This window comes from Aotus nancymaae, unplaced genomic scaffold (assembly GCF_030222135.1).
Source record: "Aotus nancymaae isolate 86718 unplaced genomic scaffold, 86718_ANA_hifiasm-v0.15.2.pri h1tg000004l, whole genome shotgun sequence".
Lineage (NCBI taxonomy): Eukaryota > Metazoa > Chordata > Mammalia > Primates > Aotidae > Aotus > Aotus nancymaae.
This window is the reverse complement of record NW_026988415.1, coordinates 501,177-522,482: the sequence shown is the minus strand read 5'-3', so window position 1 is coordinate 522,482 and position 21,306 is coordinate 501,177. Positions and strand designations below refer to the sequence as shown.

The 21,306-nt window shown below is 49.3% G+C and overlaps 1 protein-coding gene across 1 annotated transcript in view; it reads left to right on the top strand.

Moving 5' to 3' along the window:
• Positions 1-20,886, top strand: part of MAMLD1 (mastermind like domain containing 1) — a 91,737-nt gene extending 70,851 nt beyond the window's left edge. The window contains 3 exon segments of the mRNA XM_012477340.3: positions 16,728-16,812; positions 18,662-19,732; positions 19,735-20,886. Of these exon segments, the coding sequence (XP_012332763.2) occupies positions 16,728-16,812; positions 18,662-19,732; positions 19,735-19,787 (1,209 nt within the window). The 3' untranslated portion in view covers positions 19,788-20,886.
• The last annotated feature ends 420 nt before the right edge of the window (positions 20,887-21,306 follow it).

Here is a 21,306-nt window from a genome sequence, read left to right as displayed (position 1 = left end):
GGTTGTTTATAGCAGTGAGGGTAGGGGTGGAGGGCTGAACTGGACCTTACAAGAGTTTCCACTGCAGTGAGTGATTTCTCTTTGTTTTTATCATCCTGTCATCACAACAGCCCCAAGAAGTAGGCTCAGATGTTATTCCCCCTCCTTTTGCATAAGGAAACTGAGGCTTAGAGAGGTAACACTGGTTGTCTGAGGTCACACAACTGCCAAGTATATGAGGAGCTAAGCCTAGATTTCAGGTCTCCTGTCTTGTCTCTGGTATTTTCCAGGGACCATCACTGCTCTCCTCACTGAATAGTGCCACAGGATTAACCTGGTTCCATTAGTTCTCAGATCACCTACTGCCAAGCACAGTGGATGGGCTTTCTGTTGTAAGTAGATGGGAGTGCTCTCAAATTCTCTGGGGGAATAGCCTCCTCTCCTGTGCCAGTGTGTGACAACTCTCAGAGCCCCAGCTGTTGACCTCAGTGTAATCTGGGCTAAGTGGCCATTTATATACACTAGTGACTAGAAGGTCTTTTCAAGGAATGGAGGACCACAAAGAAGCAGGTAGCTCTGGGGAAGCCAGAAGCTGAATGTCTGGGAGGTGGGGTGGGAGGAGGGGACAGGGGGATAAGATAGAAACAAGGCTGTTCTTTGCTGCTTGAGAAGCTGGGTAACAAGCTGGCATGGCTTCTGGCAGAGTCTGGCCTAGTGATAGCTCTTGCCTCCTGATGGGACAAAAAAGGGGAGACAGGCATCTTAGAGAATGATGGAGAGAGAGACACAACTGGGCCAGGACTCAGAAAAGAGAGTTACCTTTTTGGTCTCAGACCTGGGTATCCCAGATGGAACTGTGCTGAGATTCTGGTTACTCTAGCTTCCTCCGGCTGTGCATCACAGGGGCCCTGATGGGGAGCTTTCCCAGTTGAGATTAAGGAGGGTGCATCCCAAATGGCCAGCTGCCCAAAATTGCACTGCTGTCATTGTTGAGGACAGTGGGGATAAACGTGCCTGATGTTCTGCACTATAAGGGCTCCAGAGCCTTTGGATTGGAGCCACAAAGGAGACCTGGCATTTGGCTACCACTCCTTCATCTGGTTCACCATCAAGGATCCCCCATCTCACCCATTCTGCTCCCCTGTTCTAATGCAGGCTTCCATAAGCCTCTGTCCCATCTTCCAAAATGCAGTCTGGAGAGTGAGGCACCGAGGCTGCAGGCCGTTTGCTGGGGTGCAGCCCTGGAGGCTAAAGTAGAGGTGCAGTGGCTTTCCCAACTCTGCCCTGCATGTTTAACTCAGAAATACACGGTAGGTGCCCTTTTCAGCAAGAATCATAGCAAGGTTGAAAGAGGCCAGCAATGTATGGGACACTTTCTTCTCTTTTCTTTCTTGAAATTTGCTTCTCATATAGATCTGTTTTCACCTGGGTATGCATCAAAGCCACATACTCTGCCTTCCACTCTTCTCTTCTCTTTTCCTGTCTTTCAGACCAGGGAAAGTGGCTGCCTTTGCAATAGTCACAACAAGGTGCCCTGGACTGAAAATTGAGAGTGATGAGTTCCATTCTGCTCTGGCTTGGGGCAAGGTCCTTTCCTGCCATGAGTCTCCATGTCCCCACCTACCAAGTGGGGAGTTGGTGTCAGCCAATGTTTCTTAGTGGGTGGCATTCCAGGGGTTCACACATAGAGATTGAGTCCCTTCAAAACAGTGAGGATAGATGCTTTCTATAGGTCTTGATGACTTTCATACTCTGTCTTTAACTTCCTTGGCAATTCTTGAGCAAGCCATTGGGCCTCTTCATCTACAGAGAATGATGACCTGACTACGTGATCTCTCATTTCTCCTCAAGTTACAAAAGTGTTAGGGTGGTAAGGAGAGGAGGTGGCCCCAGGAAAACTGGATGGATCAGAAGATAGAAGGTGGAGCCTTCAGTGACAGGAGAGTGGAGAATGATATCCCTCTCCCATAAATGTAGGGAGGGAAAGACCCAGACAGGTTACCACGAAAGAGAGGAGTAACAGGAAAGCACAGAGTCATTTGTAGTTGAAATACGTACTTGAGTGTCTGTGTGTACAAAATCTGGGGGAGGAAGGCAGGCTTCAAATCCTGAACCTTAAAAGTGTTGGCATTCCTGACAAGAGCTCAGAGAGCCATCACCAGACAAACCCTAAATCCCATAAAGAGAGTGTGCTGAGCTAGGTACTTGCAGCCTTGAACCTACCCTAATCCCCTCTGCCTGGAGCAGGTCCAGAAGGAGCTGTGATTTGCTGCAGAAAAGACAAGTCAGTTAGACCAAAATTCCAAAGCAACTTTTTAAACCTATAAATGATGATGATTTTATATAAACTTGAGTTGTTCCTTCAACATAACACCATATTTTCTACTTACATGATTCTGGTTTTCTCTAAAGAAAATTTTTTTTTGGAATCCACACCATACATACAGAAGAGTATATAAAGCATAATAATGAAACCAACAGTCATGTACCCACCAACCAGGTTCAGAAATAGAACATTCAGAATATTTTAGAAGCCCCCTGTGTACCCCTCCCTTGTCCCAGAGATAACAGCTATCCTGGCTTCCAAGAGCTAACTCTAGAAATAGACCCTAGGTTCTGGCAAGCTTTGAGCTCATCGTAGTGAGAAATGCACGTCAGCAATCTCTTTAGGTAGTATTCTCCTACGCAGATTTCCACAGATGGCTCATCTATTTTGTGTTGGTCCTTATTAGATTCAATTTCGTCTTTTTAAATATTTTATGACTTTTTGACTATAAGAGTAATATGTGCTTTTTGTAGTAAACTTGTATAAACTTGTATAAACATTTAATATACAAATAATCCAGAAACAACTGCTGTGTGAACATGCTGGGATGCAGTATTTCAATCACTTGTTCTATGTAGAAATATATGTTTCACATTACTGGTATTAAGCTGTGTATATAGCTTTTTCCCTTTATTGTGAAATATAACATTGATGCAGAAAGTGTGTAAGACCTATATGCACAGTTTAATAAAGAAGTAAAAAATGAAAACCTGCTGTCAACACTGATCAGGTCAAGAAATAGAACGTTGACAACCCCCAAGTAGATCCCCACGTGACCTTCCTGATCCAAGATAATTATTCTCCTGCTTTTCTATATAGCTCCATCACTTATTAATGGACTCAAAGTTGTAATTGCTTCATTTTCAAAACCGTAGTGGCAGGACCAGGTGTGGTGACTCACACCTGTAATCCCAGCACTTCAGGAGGCTGAGGCAGGCAGATCGCCTGAGCCCAGAGTTTGAGCCTAACCTGGGCAACATGGGAAAACCCTGTCTCTACTAAAAATACAAAAAAATAGCTGGGCATGGTGGCGTGTGCCTGTAGTCCAAGCTAACTGGGAAGCTGAGGTGGGAGGATCACCTGAGCCTGCCAGAGAGGCAGAGGTTTCATTGAGCTGTGACTGTGCTACTGTACTCCATCCTGGGTGACCAGAGTGAGACCCTGTCTCAAAACAAAACAGAACAAAACAAAACAAACAAACAAACAAACAAACCAAAGCCTTGGCCGGGTGTGGTGGTTCACGCTTGTAATCTCAGCACTTTGGGAGGCCGATTTGGTCAGATCACCTGAGGTCAGGAGTTTGAGACCAGCCTGGCCAACATGATGAAATCCTATCTCTACTAAAAGTACAAAATTAGCTGGGTGTAGTGGCATGCACCTGTAATCCTGGCTACTCAGGAGGCTGAGGCAGGAGAATCCCTTGAACCCAGGAGGTGGAGATTGTGGTGAGCTGAGATCGTGCCACTGCACTCCAGCCTGGGCAGCAGAGTAAAACTCCATCTAAAAAAAACAACAAAAAACAAAACAACAAAAACACCTTAGTGGCAAGCACAATCTAGGCATTTAAGGAAAGAGTCCCAGGCCATTAGTAGATGAAGGCTTTCAGAAGCAGAGAAGCTGACCTGTCCCTGTCATTATCTGCCTTCAGCTTCCTGGGAATGTGTAGAGCCCACCACCATCATGACACTGGCAGAGTTGTGTACATGGTAGTGGATATGCAGAAGAAATATGGCCAAAGAGATTGGACTGCCCTCTGTGTTTTACGTTCAAGCTCACTGCAGCCGGCCTCCAGTACCTCCAGTTCCCAGATGTAGGGCAACACAGAACATCCCTGTGGGGTGAAGTGAGTGGCCTCTGCTGATCTGGCCAGCAGGACCAGGAAAGCAGAGCAGGAAATTCACCAGACAAGGGTCAAGCCAGACCTCTTCCAGGGACAGGCAGATGCCTGGGGACACAGATTTGGAGAGGGGATTCAGAGAGCTCCCTGCTCCTTAACCAGTTTTCAGCCCAACCCCATTACACGGGTCATTTCCCCCAGTTCCACTTTACCTCCCAGGTTAGAGATAATCTAGAGCTCCTGTTTCTGAGCCGGCGGAAGATTCTGCCATATAGACCACGTTCCTTTCCAGTTTTCTCCTCTGTCGTCTTGTGATTCCGCTTCCTTGGTGCTGTGTAGTCGGTTAATCCTGGTCTATCTACATTTTAGCTTCATAAATTATGATGCTGTTATCTCCTCTCCTGTTCTCCCTATTCTGGTGGGACTTTGTCTTTAAAAACAAAACAAAACATCAACTCTTACTGTAGTTTTAATGAGGCTCTGGGAGGGAGAGAATTTAGATGCATGCATTAAATCTGCTGTGTAAATCCGGAAGTCTCCAAAGGAAATCCTGCCGCTCCCTTCCTCGGTTGCCCTAACATGACGGTTAGTTGGATGGCTCCCTTGGAAGCCCAGAGCCTATCAGCAGTGATGACTGTTCCCATCAAGGAGGTACTGAGGGAATTTGAGGCTGGGAGGGGAGGTGGGGGTTGGGGTGAGGGTTATGCTTTGAATATTGCTTCATATTGAATCACTTGTAGTATTTGTGGTTAAGAGCCTGGATTTTCACATAAGTCCACCCCAGGTTCAGCATCCAGCTCTGCCAGTTACATATGGTGTGACTTTGAGCAAGTTACTTTGCTTTTCTGAACCTTATTTTCCCCACCTATCAAGTGGGGATCATAATAGTACCCATTTTTCAGGCTTGCCATGGGTATTGAATGTTTCACTCAGTGCCTGGCACAATGTATGTGTTCAATACACAGTAGCTATTGTCATCATCACTATCATTATCATCATGATGAGAAAATAGAAACCTTCCAGAAACTGTCAGGACAACGATTGCCACAGGCCTCTGTTGGCTACTGAAATGCTAGACTCTGGAGAGCCTTGATGCTCTTCTCCTTTTACCCAGCCCCTGATGCTCCCCCAAGTAGCACGATGCGCAGTGGCCCACCAACCTCACAACCCAGCATTGCTGACAACAGGCACAGCCTTGGTCACTGTGAAAATGTCCCACAGCCTCAGTGTCAGAAGTGGGAAGGGTACTGCTGATTCACTCTATGCCAAGTACTATGGGATATCCACAGGAATGTGCCACAGTGAGGTAACTGCCCAGGGGATAGTAATTCCTTCATTTCTTTATATATTATGGGTTCTACCTTTTTCTGTTATTGGGTTATTTTTCCCCTTGTCAAGGTAGCAATTTATCAGTTGAACTTAATTTTGTGATTAAATTTCAAATCTGAGAATTTAAGTGACGAGGTGAACTTGATTTTGGACCCAGTCAATTTTAATCAGCCCTAAACACTTATATTTTGAAATGTTAAAGTTAAATTTTATACATTTAGAAAAGCCTAAACTCTTCCAAGCTTAGGGGGTACCCTGCTCCAAGAAAACTTTTACAAAATGCAGATTTACAGAACAGATCCACCAAATGGGTGGGATTGGCACTACCTAGGTGTAGTGGGATAATCTTGGCTCATTGCAACCTCTGCCTCCTGGGTTCAAGAGATTCTAGTGCCTCAGACTCCCAAATAGCTGGAACTACAGGCACATACCACCACGCCCAGCTAACTTGTTGCATTTTTAGCAGAGATGGGGTTTCACCATGTTGGCCAGAAGCCAGATAGCCCAAAGAGGTGAAGGCAGAGCTGTGGAAGAACCTGGATTTTGGGTATAGTAACCTCACGAGTGACTTGAACAACTGAAGTCAGCTTCTGAAGTCAGTGCAGTCACAGAGGACCTTGGACTCTGAGAGTCATTGGCACACTCATCAAGTCTCTAGTTCGCTTTCTTGGGTTCTCTCTGCTCACTTCTGTTGCTTGGTTAGTAAAGACCAGAAAAAGAAAAAAAGATGTTGGGGATCCATTACCTGAATTCCAGAGTGATTAAGTCAAGAACCCTACAAGCTCTCAGAAGCCAGTGGAATTTCAGTGCACTAGTATAACCTTGCAAATGTGCATATGCCTTCTTCTGAATCACCAGAGTGAAGATTGGACCAATATCCAATCTAGTCAATAATTTATAAAGCCAGAGCAGTCATCCACTTCTTGCAAAGCAGCTTAATATTTGTGGGGATTAGTCATAATCTGAGCTCCTTGCGCCAGAGTCATTTGAGCTACAGAATAGCAGTGTCACAGAATAGCCAACAATGCAGAGTTATTTCAGTATGAAAGAAGGAGAAGCACCTGACCGCTCCTTGCCATGTGCAGAGAAGGAGCCCATGCATTTCCAAACCCGGGGGTTGCTTGGTTTCTAGCTTGGTTTCTTTCTGTACCCCACCTTGCCATTGTGTGACCTGAATAAACCCATCTCCACTTCTTCGTCTTATTAGCTAGGAACAACATCTCAAATTCATGTGTGTGCACAATTCAGTGCCAGCACACTAAAGCGTGCTCAGTAAATGTTTTAGCTGATGTTATTTTCACTATATGATTATGGTCACGCTCTGTTCTACTGATGGGTTTTATAAACCCACCAGCATTAAAAAGAGATGAGTAGATGTGCTAAAATGAGAGTAAAGGCTCAGTTTATCATTGATGTTCATCTCAAAAAAAAGACTAGCACAATGCTCGCTAGATTATAATCTCCCAAGTGCCTGGAACATCATGCCAAGCTAACAACATAGTAAAGTTTATTGAATTTTGCAAGTATTTTCTGAGCCCTTTGCCCAGGCTGGATACTGTCTGGGCACCAGAGAGATTTAGAGATGATTGAGACTTGGCCCAGCAAGAATGTTCAGTCAGCCAAGGGTATTCAGTCACAGGAGCTGGACCTGAAACAAGAGGCAGAATTTCCAGGGTGGAGGAGCTACATCTTGAAAGACACACAGAATTCTCAGAGTACAATCGTGGAGAAAGGGCATACCAGGCTTGGCAAACCAAGGAGCACAAGCACAGAGGGCCAAACACACATGGCAGCCTGTCTGGAGAGCTCCAGGGAGATTGGCATGACTGGAGGTACGTGACATTATGAAATGCAAAGCCTGGCTTCTGAGAGGGCGGATGTGCTTCCACTTGCATCTCTGGTCTGGTGAGAGCCATTGGAGGATTTTTCAGGGGAAGGGAAACTGGGCTGACCTGGTTCCAGCAAGCTCTCTGACAATCATGAGAAGCCCCAGGTCCAGGAAGATGAGTAGGTGTGACCTCCAGGAAATGGGGCACTACTATCAGATTCTATCTGTCCCATGGCTTACTTCTATGAGATTTGAAATAGTGTACAATTTGTCAGTCCACGAGCTAGTAATTATGCCCACCAATTACTGATTTATTTGCATTTCTGAGATGTGCAGTGATCCCATAGATAGAGATGGATTTGCCTTATGTTTAGAAACTTCTAGAAGTTGAAATGTTCCTAACAACCTTCTCTTTGGAGGTCATAACTCACACTTAGAGTGTGTGATAAGCAGTTTCTTTTCCTAATTAAATAAAATGGAGAAAAGACACAAGCCTCAGCTATAAAGCTCCCATTCAGTCAGTCAAGAGACTGAATCTCATCTCTTTTATTTATTTTGTGTTTTAACTGGGGATTGCATTGGTCTGCACAGTGCTTGCTCCCATCCTGCTCCACTTGATTGAGTGGCTCCAGGCCCCCTCTTGATTGCTGCTGAAATAGAACTGCCCATGCTGTCGGGGTGTCTTCCGCCGCTGGTCATTTCCATGTGCCATCTGCAGTTTTTTCTGCCTGATGGACTACTGAGGCACTGCAAGCGTATGTTAATGCTGATGGGGGGTCCTGTTTCTTGACCCATCACTAATATTCTGCAAGTCACATGAAGCTACCAGGGATTCCTGAGCAAAAGCTTAAAACGCTTCAGTTCTCTACAAATAAGCCCCATTCATTGCTCTTAGAGTGTGTTGTCATGGAGCAGACAAGTAATCAGAACCTGAGTAATATTTGCATATTGAGGTCTTGAAAACTGCAATGTGGTTATGAAATAGTGTTTACAGTTATCAGGGAGCTAGGTATGCAGGCAGAAAGAATTGTCCATTGTAGAAAGCAGCATCTCTGCTCACGTCCCAGATAGCCTCGCTCCAAGGACACACTGGAGCTTGACAACATGAAGCTGCGGATGGCCGGCGAGCTCAGCTCTGTACTCACGAACCAGCCCACAAGAGGGGCACTGAGCCCTCTCTGGTTGGTATAAATCCCGTTAGAATGGTAAAGAAATCCTTTTCACAAGTACATAGAATTTGCTTGCTGAGATTTCATGGGTTTTCTTGACTTTGTTGTTTTTGTTTGGGTTTTAGAGGGTGGGCACAAGTCATCCCTAAAACTGTTCAGGTAGTTAGGTTGTTTTCTTATTCCCATTTTTAAGTATTTATAATTTGTTCTTAAAAATTTGTCCGGAGATCCACACCTCCGCTTGGAAAACCTTGCCTGTACTTTTCTTAATGGCCCATTTTAAGTTTCTACGTTTCAAAACTTGCTTGTCATGTAACTTGCTAATGACTAAACACATGCACACATCCATACCAGTGCAAATGACACGTGGACTTCTGGGTTTGCATCCTGCTCTGCTGCTAACGGGCTGTATGATTTTGGGCAACTTAGTTAACTTCTCTGGGCCTCAGTGGCCTCATTTGTAAAATCGTACTCCCTTTCTCTTAGATGGCTGTTTATACAGATTGAATGAGACCAAATATTTAAAAAACCTGGGCTGGTGCCTAAAGCACAGCAAATGCTCAATAAATTCATCGGTGGCAATTTTTCTTGTTATTTCAAATAATACATCAAAATATCTACTGAACTATTATCCATTGCAAAGACTTGCCCACAATAGGTGCTTAGTAGGTGTTTATTGCAATAAATTGAAGTGATTCCAACTATTTAGCTTAGATTTCATGTGTGAGTGTTTTCTCCACTGGGGTGTTTGCTAGTGGACACAGACGATCACTCACAGCTCTGGTATTAAAGCAGGAGAGGAGAGGTGCTGCTTCTCATCAAGGCAGGCTTCCACCCGGTCCTTTGGACGCCACTGTTGCTAAGCACTCGGTTTCCTCGTCAGGGTGCCAGAGCTATTAGCAGCTGCCCATTTGCGTTTTGCAGCTTTTGCTGACATGGATATCAAGTGTGAGGTTATTTTAATTGCTTTTGGCCGATAAAAATGGGTCATGTGTTCAACATGTTCAATTCTGGTGAAATCCCTGTCTTCTAAAGCATGATAGAAAGGGAAGGCTCCACACACACACAAGTCCTGAAACCCTGGGGTCCTAGTGGGGCTGCAGCTCAGCACATGTTGTTGTGAGATTTACTCGTACTGTTTGGTTTTGCACTCACCATTTGGTTTTGCAGATTCCTCAGCGTGTTTATACACACATACCTACAAACCAGTGTAGAGCTGTGTGCTCCGTTGAGGGGGGTGGTCAGCGGGGCGGGGTGGGTGGGGTCAGGCTTAGTCAAAGTCATTGCTGATGAACCAGCTATCTGACTTAGCTTCATTCCCATTTTCAACAAGACAGTGATTGCGCAAGTCAGGGGAGTCTTCACATGAGATCCATGGATGGGTATTAAGTGGTCCAGAAAAACCCCAAACATTAGATGTAAAATGTTGATGGGCTGGAAAGGGGGAGACACCACGAGTGCTTTTTCTGTGGAGAGAAACCATAGCTTGTAGCTGGTTCTCAAAGGAGTCTGTGACCCAAGACAAGCTAAGATTACAAAGCCAGCTGGTGGGTATAAGCACCCAAACCACTCAGCTAGGCACTCGGGGCAGTGACAAGATCAGTCGGAACCATTTTGTGGCCAAGCAGCTGATGGACTGTTCAATCGGTTGTTGTAGACTCATGTAGACAAAGCCTGCAAGCTTGGGGAAGCCAGGCCCCCCAAGGTCAGCCTCGGGCGACAGCCCCCATCCTGCCAGGCCCTGGGGAGCGAGTCCTTCCTGCCCGGCAGCTCGTTTGCTCATGAGCTGGCCCGAGTCACCTCCTCGTACAGCACCTCAGAGGCAGCGCCCTGGGGCGGCTGGGATCCGAAGGCCTGGAGGCAGGTGCCCGCTCCACTACTGCCTAGCTGCGACGCTGCAGGTAAGTCACTTCCCCCTGAGCCTCGCTTTCCTCATCTGTCAACGGGGCACAGTCCCCTGCTCAGCCTGCCGCCTGCCTCACAGGGTTGTTGGGAGGAACACAGGAGGTGACAGCTCTAAAGGTAAAGCTCTGTCCACCCATGAGGGATTTCTAGTGCTTCCTGGGCCTGCTTGTTCTCTACTTTCTCCCCGGCATTCTTTGGCAAAGGGCCAACCTGAGCAAGCAGCACTCCAGGTGCCTCAGCCCCATCTCCAGGGACATGAGTGGGGGCTTGTCCAGGGTGCAGTTGCTCTCTCCCTCTGCTGTATGCCTCCCAGTACCCTGTTTCCATACCTGCCTGTCCCTGCGGCCAGACTGGGAACCTGAGGGGCACGGGGCTGTACTTCTGCGCCTCCGAAGCCCTGCACCTGACACCTGCCTCCTTGGCACCTAGTGGGTGCTTGGGAACTGCCTCTCCTGCCAGCCGTCTGCTGTGGATTCCACACCCCGCCCAGGACTCCCACACTCTAGAAGCAGGAAGTTGGATGGCCCTACTGGAGGACTGGCAGTCTGGGGAGTACAGGCGGAAGGAATCCAAACCAAGCTTGTCCAAGAGGGCTGTGAGTTGGGATCATCCTCTAGATTCTAGAGTCTAGAAAGAATGGCTTGACTTGACCCCAGAGTCGAATTAGTGGTCATGAGAGCAAGTGAATGGACACCAGCCAGAGGGGGCCTTTGCAGAGAATTCCATCTGGTGCATAAAATATCAGTGTGCACAGAGTGTCTGCCCTATCTGCAAAGAAAACTGGAGACATGAACATTTTCTAAGTGATAGTGATCAGAAGATGGCCATTAAGCTGAAAGGGCCTCCCAGGATTCTGCCCTTGAATGGAAATTCAGCTTCGGTATTTACAGCCTTGTTCTCTTCATCCCGCCTGCCCTGGCCTGGAAGAACAAGCCGTGCTTTCCGTTCGAGGACTATTGATTTCTCTCTCTCTCTCTCAGAGTCACAGAGCTCCTCAGCTGTTCAATCTTCAGCTGAAACCAAAGAAATCGTGTCCAGCACAGAGCTGCCAGGGAAACAGAATTTAGCACAACAGACACCATCCCCTCAGGATGTCGCTGCTTCCGCCCTGGTCTACTCTGCATTTCCCTGTCCTTAGAAGCCACAAATGACAGGACCTCACTAGCTTGCCTTGAGAATTCTCATCCTTCACCTATTCTCGATCTTCTCAAGCCAGCGTCTTTCACCCAGCAATGAAGGGGCAGAGCAGACCTGTGCTCCAATATCTTCTCTAAGAACCGTAGAAATTGGCCCCACCTGAGAAACGCTGAGGGTCAGGCCTGGCATTCACTAAATGCTCCCTTGACACAGCCACCTTGCCAGCCCAGCCTGTGAGTCAGTGCAGGACAGAGGACGCAGGCACCACAGGGGAAGAAGAAAGACGAGCTGGAAGGACATTCGTTTCCTTTGCCCAGGATCATTCCCTGCATCTAAACCGAGTTCTTCCCAGACCCGCCAAGACTGAGAAGTCAGAATAGAGTTTGCAGCAGGCATAGGTCATGTGGAAAGACAGAAAACAGAGAGTAAAAAGCATTTCTTATGCAGATCTCTGCCATTTGCTTTCAATGGCATTTATTTTGTGAAGCCCCTAACCCCCAGTGACAGCTTCAGACCAGTTCGAACCTAAGGGCAGCACTATTACCATGGCTGAGGTCTCCAGAAGGACAAGGAAAGACCCCTAACATAGAAAATGGTGCGGCAGGTTCCAGTTCCCCGTTGGGGTCCCATGTCTTGACCTGAGGTTTCTGCCAGCACCTGCCCACCCTCCATCCCTTCACCCTACTGGGTGGTCATTAGAACATGATCTGCTTTGATTGGTTTACTTGTGTCCGTAAGAGTAGAGACACATGGTGTTAACCCCATGCCTGGCATAAAGCCTGACCCACGATCAATGTTTGTCAACTGAGTGACAGAGGGATTTGCTGGACTATCATGTAAGCAATACCTTCCCGTCAGAGTCTCGGGAAGGTAGGTTCAGGGGTCCCAGAGTTACTGGGGCCTGTATCCCTCTGGTTGCATTCTGGGCAGGGAAAGGCATTGAGCCAAGGCAATGCAAAAGGCCGGGTGTTCAGTGGGTTCCAGCCCAGATCTTGGCGTTAACAGTCCACTGGGAGAAGCGGCCCAATTCGTGCTCATTACTCCCGTCGGTCCTGCCTCTCTGCAGGCATTCTGAGAAACTGAGTCAGAGGCTCTGAGAGTTAGGAGGAACTTAGGAAATAAGCAAAACTTGCCTGTCATTGATTTTAGGAAGCCCCTGTAGTTTCTGAAGGATGACTGAAGGGAATTTTTCCCTAAGGGCGTCCATTCATCCTCCAACTAGGCTTCAGGCAGCAGTGTCTACATTGTCACTATCAATGGGCCACGGGCAGTCAGTGCCCACGGTCTCAGAGGGTTCCACCCATGTGGGGGTGGGGGTCCCCAGAGATGAGATCTTGAATGTATGATGGTCCCATGCAGTATACTATCTTCCTGTCATTCCAAAGGAAGTCAGAAGGGTGAATGAGTTGTTTCTAATTCTGGCTTCCTAAAAGTACGAAACAAGCTGCTTTTCTTTGTGGAGTAATTAACAAACCCACACTAGTGCTCAACCTTTGGGACAGGTAGCTGAGCACCTTCTGCTGGATGGCAGGCTGGCTCTGTGTGGGGGCACCCATGGGAAAGGAGACAGGTAGCTGAGCACCTTCTGCTGGATGGCAGGCTGGCTCTGTGTGGGGGCACCCATGGGAAAGGAGACAGGAGTTTCCCAGCATGGAGGGTAGATCATCTCTCCCCTCCTGCCCCTCTTCTGTCCTCCCTCTCCTCCTCTCTCCTCCTCTCCCCTCCCCTCCCTTCCCTTCTCCTCCTCTTCCTCTTTTTTCTTCTTTCTTCTCTCTCCCTCTCCCCCTCCCTCCCTCCCTCCACAGCCTTTATAAAGCAAGGCTTTGGATCCATTCACTGCCATCCCCTAGAAGCTATGTCATTTGAATTCTTGTCCGGGATGCTCAGGACCCTGGGGCAAGGAACTTGAGCCCGAATTCGGCTGAAATCCAGGAACGTTTTGCGAGCACCTGTCTCAGTCCCCCGATCACTTGCCCTCTGCCTGTCCCCTTTTGCCCAGTTAAGTGGTCCAATTGGTAACGAGATCATTCTTCCCATGTAGCGGTGAGAAAGTAGCACCCAGGTGATTGCAGCCGGGTAAGCAGGGGACATTAGCATGTGGTGGCTGGCGAGAGAAGCTGGTGCAGCGCCCGGCACGGGCTCAGTTGTGCCAGTGGGCAGCAGTGGGCTTTGGGCTTTTTCCCCTGTCTCCTGCCCAGCACACAACTCCCAGAGACAGGTGGGGGTTTTACAGCTTCCTGACATCAGCCTGAAGCCTCCAGAAAGGCAGCCCCAGGACTTCTGAGGTTGCCATCTTGGCTGAGACTGTCTTTGAATGTGGTCCCTGTCTGGGGTTGGGGTCTGGGAGGGGGTGTGTCAGAGAAGAGCCAGGTCTTAGTTCTGTGGGGGTCACCATGAGGAAAGCACACCTGGGCTGGCACAGAACTCAGTGCTGCTTGTCAGTGTCACGTAGCACAATAGGACCTAGTGCCACAACAATTGCAGCCCTATAAAATGTGATGGCGCCCTTCATAACTTTGTTTGTAAAAGGCCACACGGCCCGGGCCGTCCTTCATAAGAGAGCAGAAAGCGAGTGGCCCAGTCACAGCAGCAACTTTCAGGCCCGTTTCCTCCTGGTCACTGAAACCATTTGTCATTTCCTGTTTGCTCCATTTTCCAACGATTCTAATTGTCAGTGTCAAAAGGCAACAACTGTTTTCTTGGGGCTTATCTTTGGAGCACATTGATTCAGAACAAAGGATGGGAGCCTCCATCTGCAAAACAAAGGAAGCAGCGTCCTCGGGAGGCCCGGAGAGAACAGAACCGGGGTAGGGGCAGAGGACTGTAAGGTGACGAGCCCGTGGAGGGCCCTCGCGTGCTGGTGGCACCTCAGACTTGAAGGTCCTGCAGAGCAGGCCACCGGTACCTGGGCTGGGAGTCAGCAGCCTTGTGCGGCCTTGGCAGTTTCTGTAGTGACACGCTGGCCAGCTTCTCCATTAGACTCCGGGGTCCTCTGGAATGTGTGCTTCCTGGAATGAAGACGCCCCAGCACCCGCTGAAGCCCGCCCTGCCCCGGTGGTCTGGCATGCCCCCGGGCTTGGCTTTCTCTTTCGGTCCCCCCGTTTGGACTTTACCACACTTCCCCTGCTGTTTCCTTGATCACACTCTCCAGCCTCCATCTGCCCCGCCCCCCAACACCTACCTCTGTACAATTGTGTTATTTGATGGAACTAACGCAACAACCAGTGGGGATGGAGTTAGGGACCGTTTAGACCTAGCCGGCCAGGCAGGAATCTGTCCCCGGAAGCAGCAGAAGCACCTGGCCTGCAGTTAGGAGACACTGCACGTCTTAGCTGTGTCACCTTGGGCAAGTCATTTAACCTCTCTAAGCCTCTGCTGTCACAGCCGTAAACTGGGGACTGTAGATCTTCTGCCCTGATGTCCTGGGGCTGGTACAAGGAGAAGAGCCAAAGCGAAAGGACTGCCTTCAAAAACGGTTGCCAACCCTGGCTGTCACAAGGCAGATCCGACGGTGTGGCCTTGGCCAGTGGTCATGTGACCCCCGTGCTCCTCAGTGTCCACATGGGGTGTTGCTAGGTGACATAAAATAATGGGTGAGAAACACTCAGTATAATGAGAGCTGGAAAAAGCAGATCCCACCCCACCCCCACCCCCTGCCACCTTGTCAATGCTTCAGCAGGGAGAGGGCAGCTCCATAAGACAGCAGAGAAACAGCCCCTCACAGCCTACACGGCCGCTCCGGCGGAGGGGGAGGCAGGGACCAGGACAGGAAGCAGGCTAAGGGCGGGATGGAAAAGCAAACCCCAGTCTGGGGGAATCACTTCTGGTGCAGTCTTCCCGGTGCCATGTGTTTGTCCTCTTTGCCTTGGCAGGAACCAAGGCCAGGAACTACTGCCAGGACTGAGAGCCGGGCACAGTCCCAAGCAGTGGGTCTCTACCCCGCCCCACTCCCGCCGCCCCACTGAGCGCAGAGAAGGGTACCCAGACGCCCTTTGCTGGAAAAGCAGGCACTGCATGGGCAGCCCGTGTTGTAGAGTCAAGTCCTCTGGCATCTGGGGGGACGCAGACCAGAAAGTGGACTTGGAGTGTGTGCTCCCATACAGAGCTGCCTTGGTGGTTGAGAAGGGGACAGAGATGGCAGCAGTTGAGTAGAGATGGTTGGGCTCCCCTCACTATGAGGGGTGAGGCTTCAAGCACTGGACTGGGAGTCAGACCTGGGTCCGAGTTACAACCTGACACCAATTGGCCGAGGGTCTCAGAGTAAGGCAGGCCTTCTCTGGGCCTGGGGGCCTGATTCCTTCCTGGCTATGTTCTTCCCCTCTGCTCCTTCAGCTGATCCCGGACTGAGTGCTGAAACGGCAGCCCTGAAGCTTGACTCCCTCCTCCCCCTGCCCACCCAGCCAGCTTTCAGATGGAGACAGGAAGCTCCTCCCAATTGCCCATGCTGCAGCTAGTCAGCAGCAGGGCGGGAGGCTGGCAGTGTTTGGCTGCTCCCAGTGTTGGAGACTCTGTCCTCCTGACCATGTGATAATCCGGCCGCTCATGCCAGGACCACTGGGAGCAAGCCTCCGTCCTCTTCCCTGTGACAGCCCTGCAGAGGCTGGGCATCCACCGCTATGTAGCCCACGGTATGCTGTGTCCCAGACATGGCATCCTCGGCTTGCTCAGCCGTTCTTTGTCTGGGTGGTTTGAAGTCCAGCCCCCACTCTCATTGCTCAACGTCCTGCGAATGCAGCCAGTCTGTCTGGGTCTCCCTGAGACTGGCATGCCCAGACTCCTGTGGGTATGGTCTGACCAAGGCAGAGTTAGCATAGGACTGTCACCTCCCTCCTTCTACATACTCTGCTTCTATTAATGCAGCCTAATGTTACATTTGTTCTTTTGGTGACCGCATCTCACTGCTGACCCATCCTGAGCAGATGGATATCCAAAATGCCTAAATTTTTTTTCTGTGTGCTCTTGCTATTAAGCTCTGTGCCTCCTGCCCCATTCTATGCTGTTGCAATTGGTGTTTTTAACCCAGGTGCAGAATCTTACTTTATTTATACCTGTGGGATTTTGCTCAAGAGGGTGGGGCCTGCATGCGAGTGTGTGTTGGTGTGTTCACTCACGCTTTCTGCTACACCAAAGCCAAGTCCTAGGTCCCCGTGCAGCGATCCTAAGGCTAATTATTTATTGGTAGCTCTAATCTAATTTGTCTTTTCATCTTCTGTTTAGCAAGAGAAACAGAGATCAGGTCTTACGGCAATGACCCCTGAATGGCAGAATGCATATATCTCACAACAGATGAGTCGATTTCAAGGTAAGCAGTTAAGGCCAGTGTTCCCAAAGGGATGGGCAAAGGGCACATGTGTGGAAGTGGGGTGAGAATTCATTTCAGAGTAAGCACTTACTGTCTGTGTTTCTGAAAGCATTGAGAGAGAGGAGATCTGAAAATCAATTAAATAGTTCATCCAACTCTAAGAGCAGGATCCCAATTGAAGGCCTGGTCTAAATGACTCCAAAATCACCGTTTAATTCAAGAGACTTATTTCCCTGAGTCAGGTCCCTTAAAGCAGCTATTTCATTGGAACAGGGACACTCCCCCTAGGATCTGGATTAGAATCACTTGGGGGCTGCCACACCCCCAGGGTTCTGATCCTGCCCTTCTTCCCACAGACACATTCACACGCTGCTGCAGTCAACTTCCATTTCTAATGGGTTCCTGGGCCACCTGTCACGTATAGGGAATGGAAAAGGGGTTGGGGAGGCTCTGCTTCAGAAAATTTGTTCCAGGGGCTCCCAGGTAGATAGCAGGGGTCCACACCCTACTATGGTAGCTATAAATGTGATCAACATTTATCGGGCTGGGATACAGCAGTTAGCAAAAAGCCTGACATAGCTCCTCCTTCATGGAGCTTGCAGGCTACCCAGGGAGTCAGGAATTCAGCAACCCTTATGCACCAGTGGGATGAGATGGGACTACACCAAGGGAACACTCAGAATTTGTCTGAGGGTCAGGAGAGGCTGCTTGCCCCAGACAGGTGGTCAGCATCTTTATCGTAGCCTGTGACACCTCTACACCATTGCTCCGCCAGTCTCATGGTGTCTGTGTCCCACTTGTCCAGGCTGGAGTGCCACATTGGGCATACTCCAGTTGCAGGGACAGCACAGACAAGTTTCAGGAAGGCTGGTGGCCTCCAGGAGGTTAACCTTATAAGGCTAGATTGTAACCCAGTTGAAAAACGTACACATGCCATGATAATAAAAGTTACAAGAGAATCATTGGTGTAGATACGAGCATGGACTCTTCTGTGGGTGAGACCTTAGGTAAACCATGTGATTGCTACATGCCTCAGTGTCCACTCCAAAAAAGTGCCTGTAGATATTGGCCACAGTAGATATCAGCTAGAGTAGACTCTCATGACAATGAGGGGAGATGCATTCCCCACCTTAGGCACCTGGGACTCAGCCTTCCATCTTCTGCTTGGTGTCTCTCCATCCCCAGGCTCTTCAGAACTCAGGGAGTCCAGAATGTCAACTCCTAGATTTCAGTCTTCAGAAAGGAACCCCATTACAGCTCAGTTGAACAAATGTAATCTCAGTCCCAGACCTGGGCTCAGAGGCCACCTGGGCTATGGGGAGAACAGACAGGAACAAAGCACCATCTGCACTCGCTCTTACCACACTCACTTGCTGTCCCACGTCGCATCTGTCAGGTAGAGGAGCTAAGAGGCTGAGCTAGCTCCCACCATCAGCCCACCCCACCTGGTCCCTTCCTTCCTTCTACAAAACATGTACCATCTGTCAAAGGCTGGGAAGTGCCAGGCCCTGGATACAGAGCACTGAGTGTAAAAGCAGACGTGGACCGTGGCCTCCGGGAGCTTCCACTTTTCTTGCAGAGACAAATCAGCTGGCATTTCAGTCCGGTGTCATCTGCTCTTGGTGAGCACAGACCTAGCGAGTTGGGCGGCTTCCCAGAAGAACTGCAGTCCAGGCTGAGGGCAGAGAAATGAGGGGAGTTGTGAGGAATTGGGGAGCAGGGGCTCAGTAGAGAGGCAAGGGCGGGAGGTGAGAAGTCAGTGCTGGGCCAGGAGCTCCCCTCCAGTGGCCACAGACCAAGCCGAGGATGCCTTTGGAACTGATCCCCACTTCTCTCTTTTTGTATGTAGCCGTCCAAGAACAAGTCACCTCCAAGTGTAGCTGGACCAAGGCAAGCCCCCCATCTAGCCAGCAGATGATGCCACCCAGAACTGGGCTCCTTCAGAACAATCTGAGTCCAGAAATGATCCCACTTACCAGGCACCAGAGCTGCGAGGGCATGGGAGTGATCTCACCAAATCCGGGAAAGCAGCAAGGAATTTCTGCCTCCAGCCCGCAGTTTCCCACGCCCTCACACTCGGGCCAGACTCCCCTAGGCAGTCTTGGCTCTGTCTGCCAGCGTATGCAGAGTCCCAAGGCCACCCCACCAGAAGTGCCCCTGCCTGGGTTCTGTCCCAGCCCCCTGGGCACCCAGTCCTTGAGTCCCCACCAGCTCAGACAGCCTAGTGTGCCAAGAATGCCCACTGTGTTCAACAATTGTGTATGGGTCACAGCGGCAGCAGCTGTGACCACAGCAGTTTCGGGGAAACCACCCCTGAGCCAAATGGATAATAGCGTTCAGCAGCATTTTGATAGCAACTCCATCTTTGCCAAGGCGCCTGTGAGAGTGCCTCTGGTAGCCCCAGCGTTCCCAGCGCAGCAGGCAGTAGTGCCTCCCAATCAGATGGCCTCTGAACGCAGGCCTGGCCAGAAGGCGAGTGTTGCTCTGGCCAATAACCCCAGCTTCAGCCTGCTGGGCAGCCAGAGCCTCAGGCAGAGCCCCGTGCGGGGCCCAGTGCCTGTAGCAAACACCACCAAGTTCCTCCAGCAGGGTATGGCCAGCTTTAGTCCCCTGAGCCCCATACAGGGCATTGAGCCACCAAGCTATGTGGCTGCTGCTGCCACCGCTGCTGCTGCTTCTGCCGTTGCCGCCAGCCAGTTCCCAGGTCTGTTCAACAGAACGGGTACTCCCCCTGAGCTGCCACCTGCTGACTTTTTGCCCCAGCCCCAACCCCCACTAAATGATCTGATTTCGCCACCTGACTGCAATGAGGTAGATTTCACTGACGCCCTCTTGAAAGGCTCCAGTGTGAGCACAGATGAAGACTGGGTGTGCAATTTGAGGCTGATTGATGACATTTTGGAACAGCATACTGCTGCCCAGATGCCACAGCCCAGAATGCTAGACGAGTCACCCAAGATGCTGGGGCACTTTAAAGCTGAGCAAGATGCCCATAGACACCCCATGTTGACATCTCTCTAGGGAGTGGTGTCGGTCCACACCTGCATTCGTCCCCGTTACGGTTTGAGTGGTGGTGTCAGCCCATGCTTAGCCCTCCTACCTGTGATGAAATGGAAAGCTGGTGATTTTTCAAGCTATGTGTACATATTTGAAAATTTTGTAAATGGTTTTCCTAAACATTAATGACAGAAGTATTTATACTTCGTTTGTGACTTTGTAAATAAAGCGGCGGCTTTTGTTTCAGTAGAGTTGTGTTTACTATGCATTGTTTTGTGTTTATTACACATTGTTACAAATATGCAGACTGTGTTGTTCGCTCCAGTGATACCTTGTTAAGCCAGGTGGCTGAGTTGCTTACGGTTTTGATGCAATGAGCAATGTGGATGTGACCAAGAGTTGTTGTGCAAGTTGACAAATGCCAAATAGAAAACCACTTGGCCATTTATTTCTATGTTCACTAAAAACCCTATTGCCTTGTGTGATTCTTAATCTCCTTTGCAAACCTTTCAGTCTCCGCTAGCTCTTTCCTAATGAGCATTTACAGCAGAAGCCGTTTTATCATTAGGTGCCCCACAGAGACACTTTACCAGGAGGCTGAGAGAGTTCTCCAGATCTGGGAGAGGCACAGAGAGAGCGTGTGAGCCAAGCACTGTCTTAGCAATCCACCTCGAGGAGCTAGAGTATCCTCCTCCCTTTACCATTCAGACCGAAAGAAAAAGCCCAGCTCGTGTGCACCCTTGCGGGGTGAAGGCGAGCTGTTCCTGGTTTAAAGCCTTTCAGTATTTGTTTTGATGCAAGGCTCTGTGGTTTGGGGGGGGAACATCTGTAAACATTAATAGTTGATTTGGGGTTTGTCTTTGATGGTTTCTATCTGCAATTATCGTCATGTATATTTAAGTGTCTGTTATAGAAAACCCACACCCACTGTCCTATAAACTTTTCTCAGTGTCCAGACTTTGTGTAATCACATTTTAATTGCCACCTCGTATTTCGCTCTACATTTGAAATCTGGCGTCTGTTTTGAGCCAGTGTGTTTTTTCTTCATTCTGTAATAAACAGCCAGGAGAAAAATGCCTCTATGTTTTTATTTTTCAAGAGACTATTCAGTACCTACAAACCCAAGTCAGGAAGCCTGCTAGTGGCTTCGGTTCTTTCAGAGGCTGCTCGATGCCTTGTGTGTCAGAAAGATCCAGTAGTTTTGCATCACGGCATAGGAGCCTGTTATTTGGGGCTTAGCCCCTCATTTTACAGAGGATGAAACAGAGGGGGATGGGAGGCCACAAAGACAACTGCACTGGGAGCAGGGGCGGGGAGACGTGCCCTGAGGGTCTAGACTCTCTGTGCCACTGCCCTGCCTCCCTTGCTGAAGACCACACATGCCCGTCTTTGACCAGACCCTGACACCTCATAGGCCGGGACCTGGTAGGCAGGTACCCAGGTTTCACGGATGAAGCACACCACCCCAAAAGTGGGGAGATAGCTATCGGGATGCAC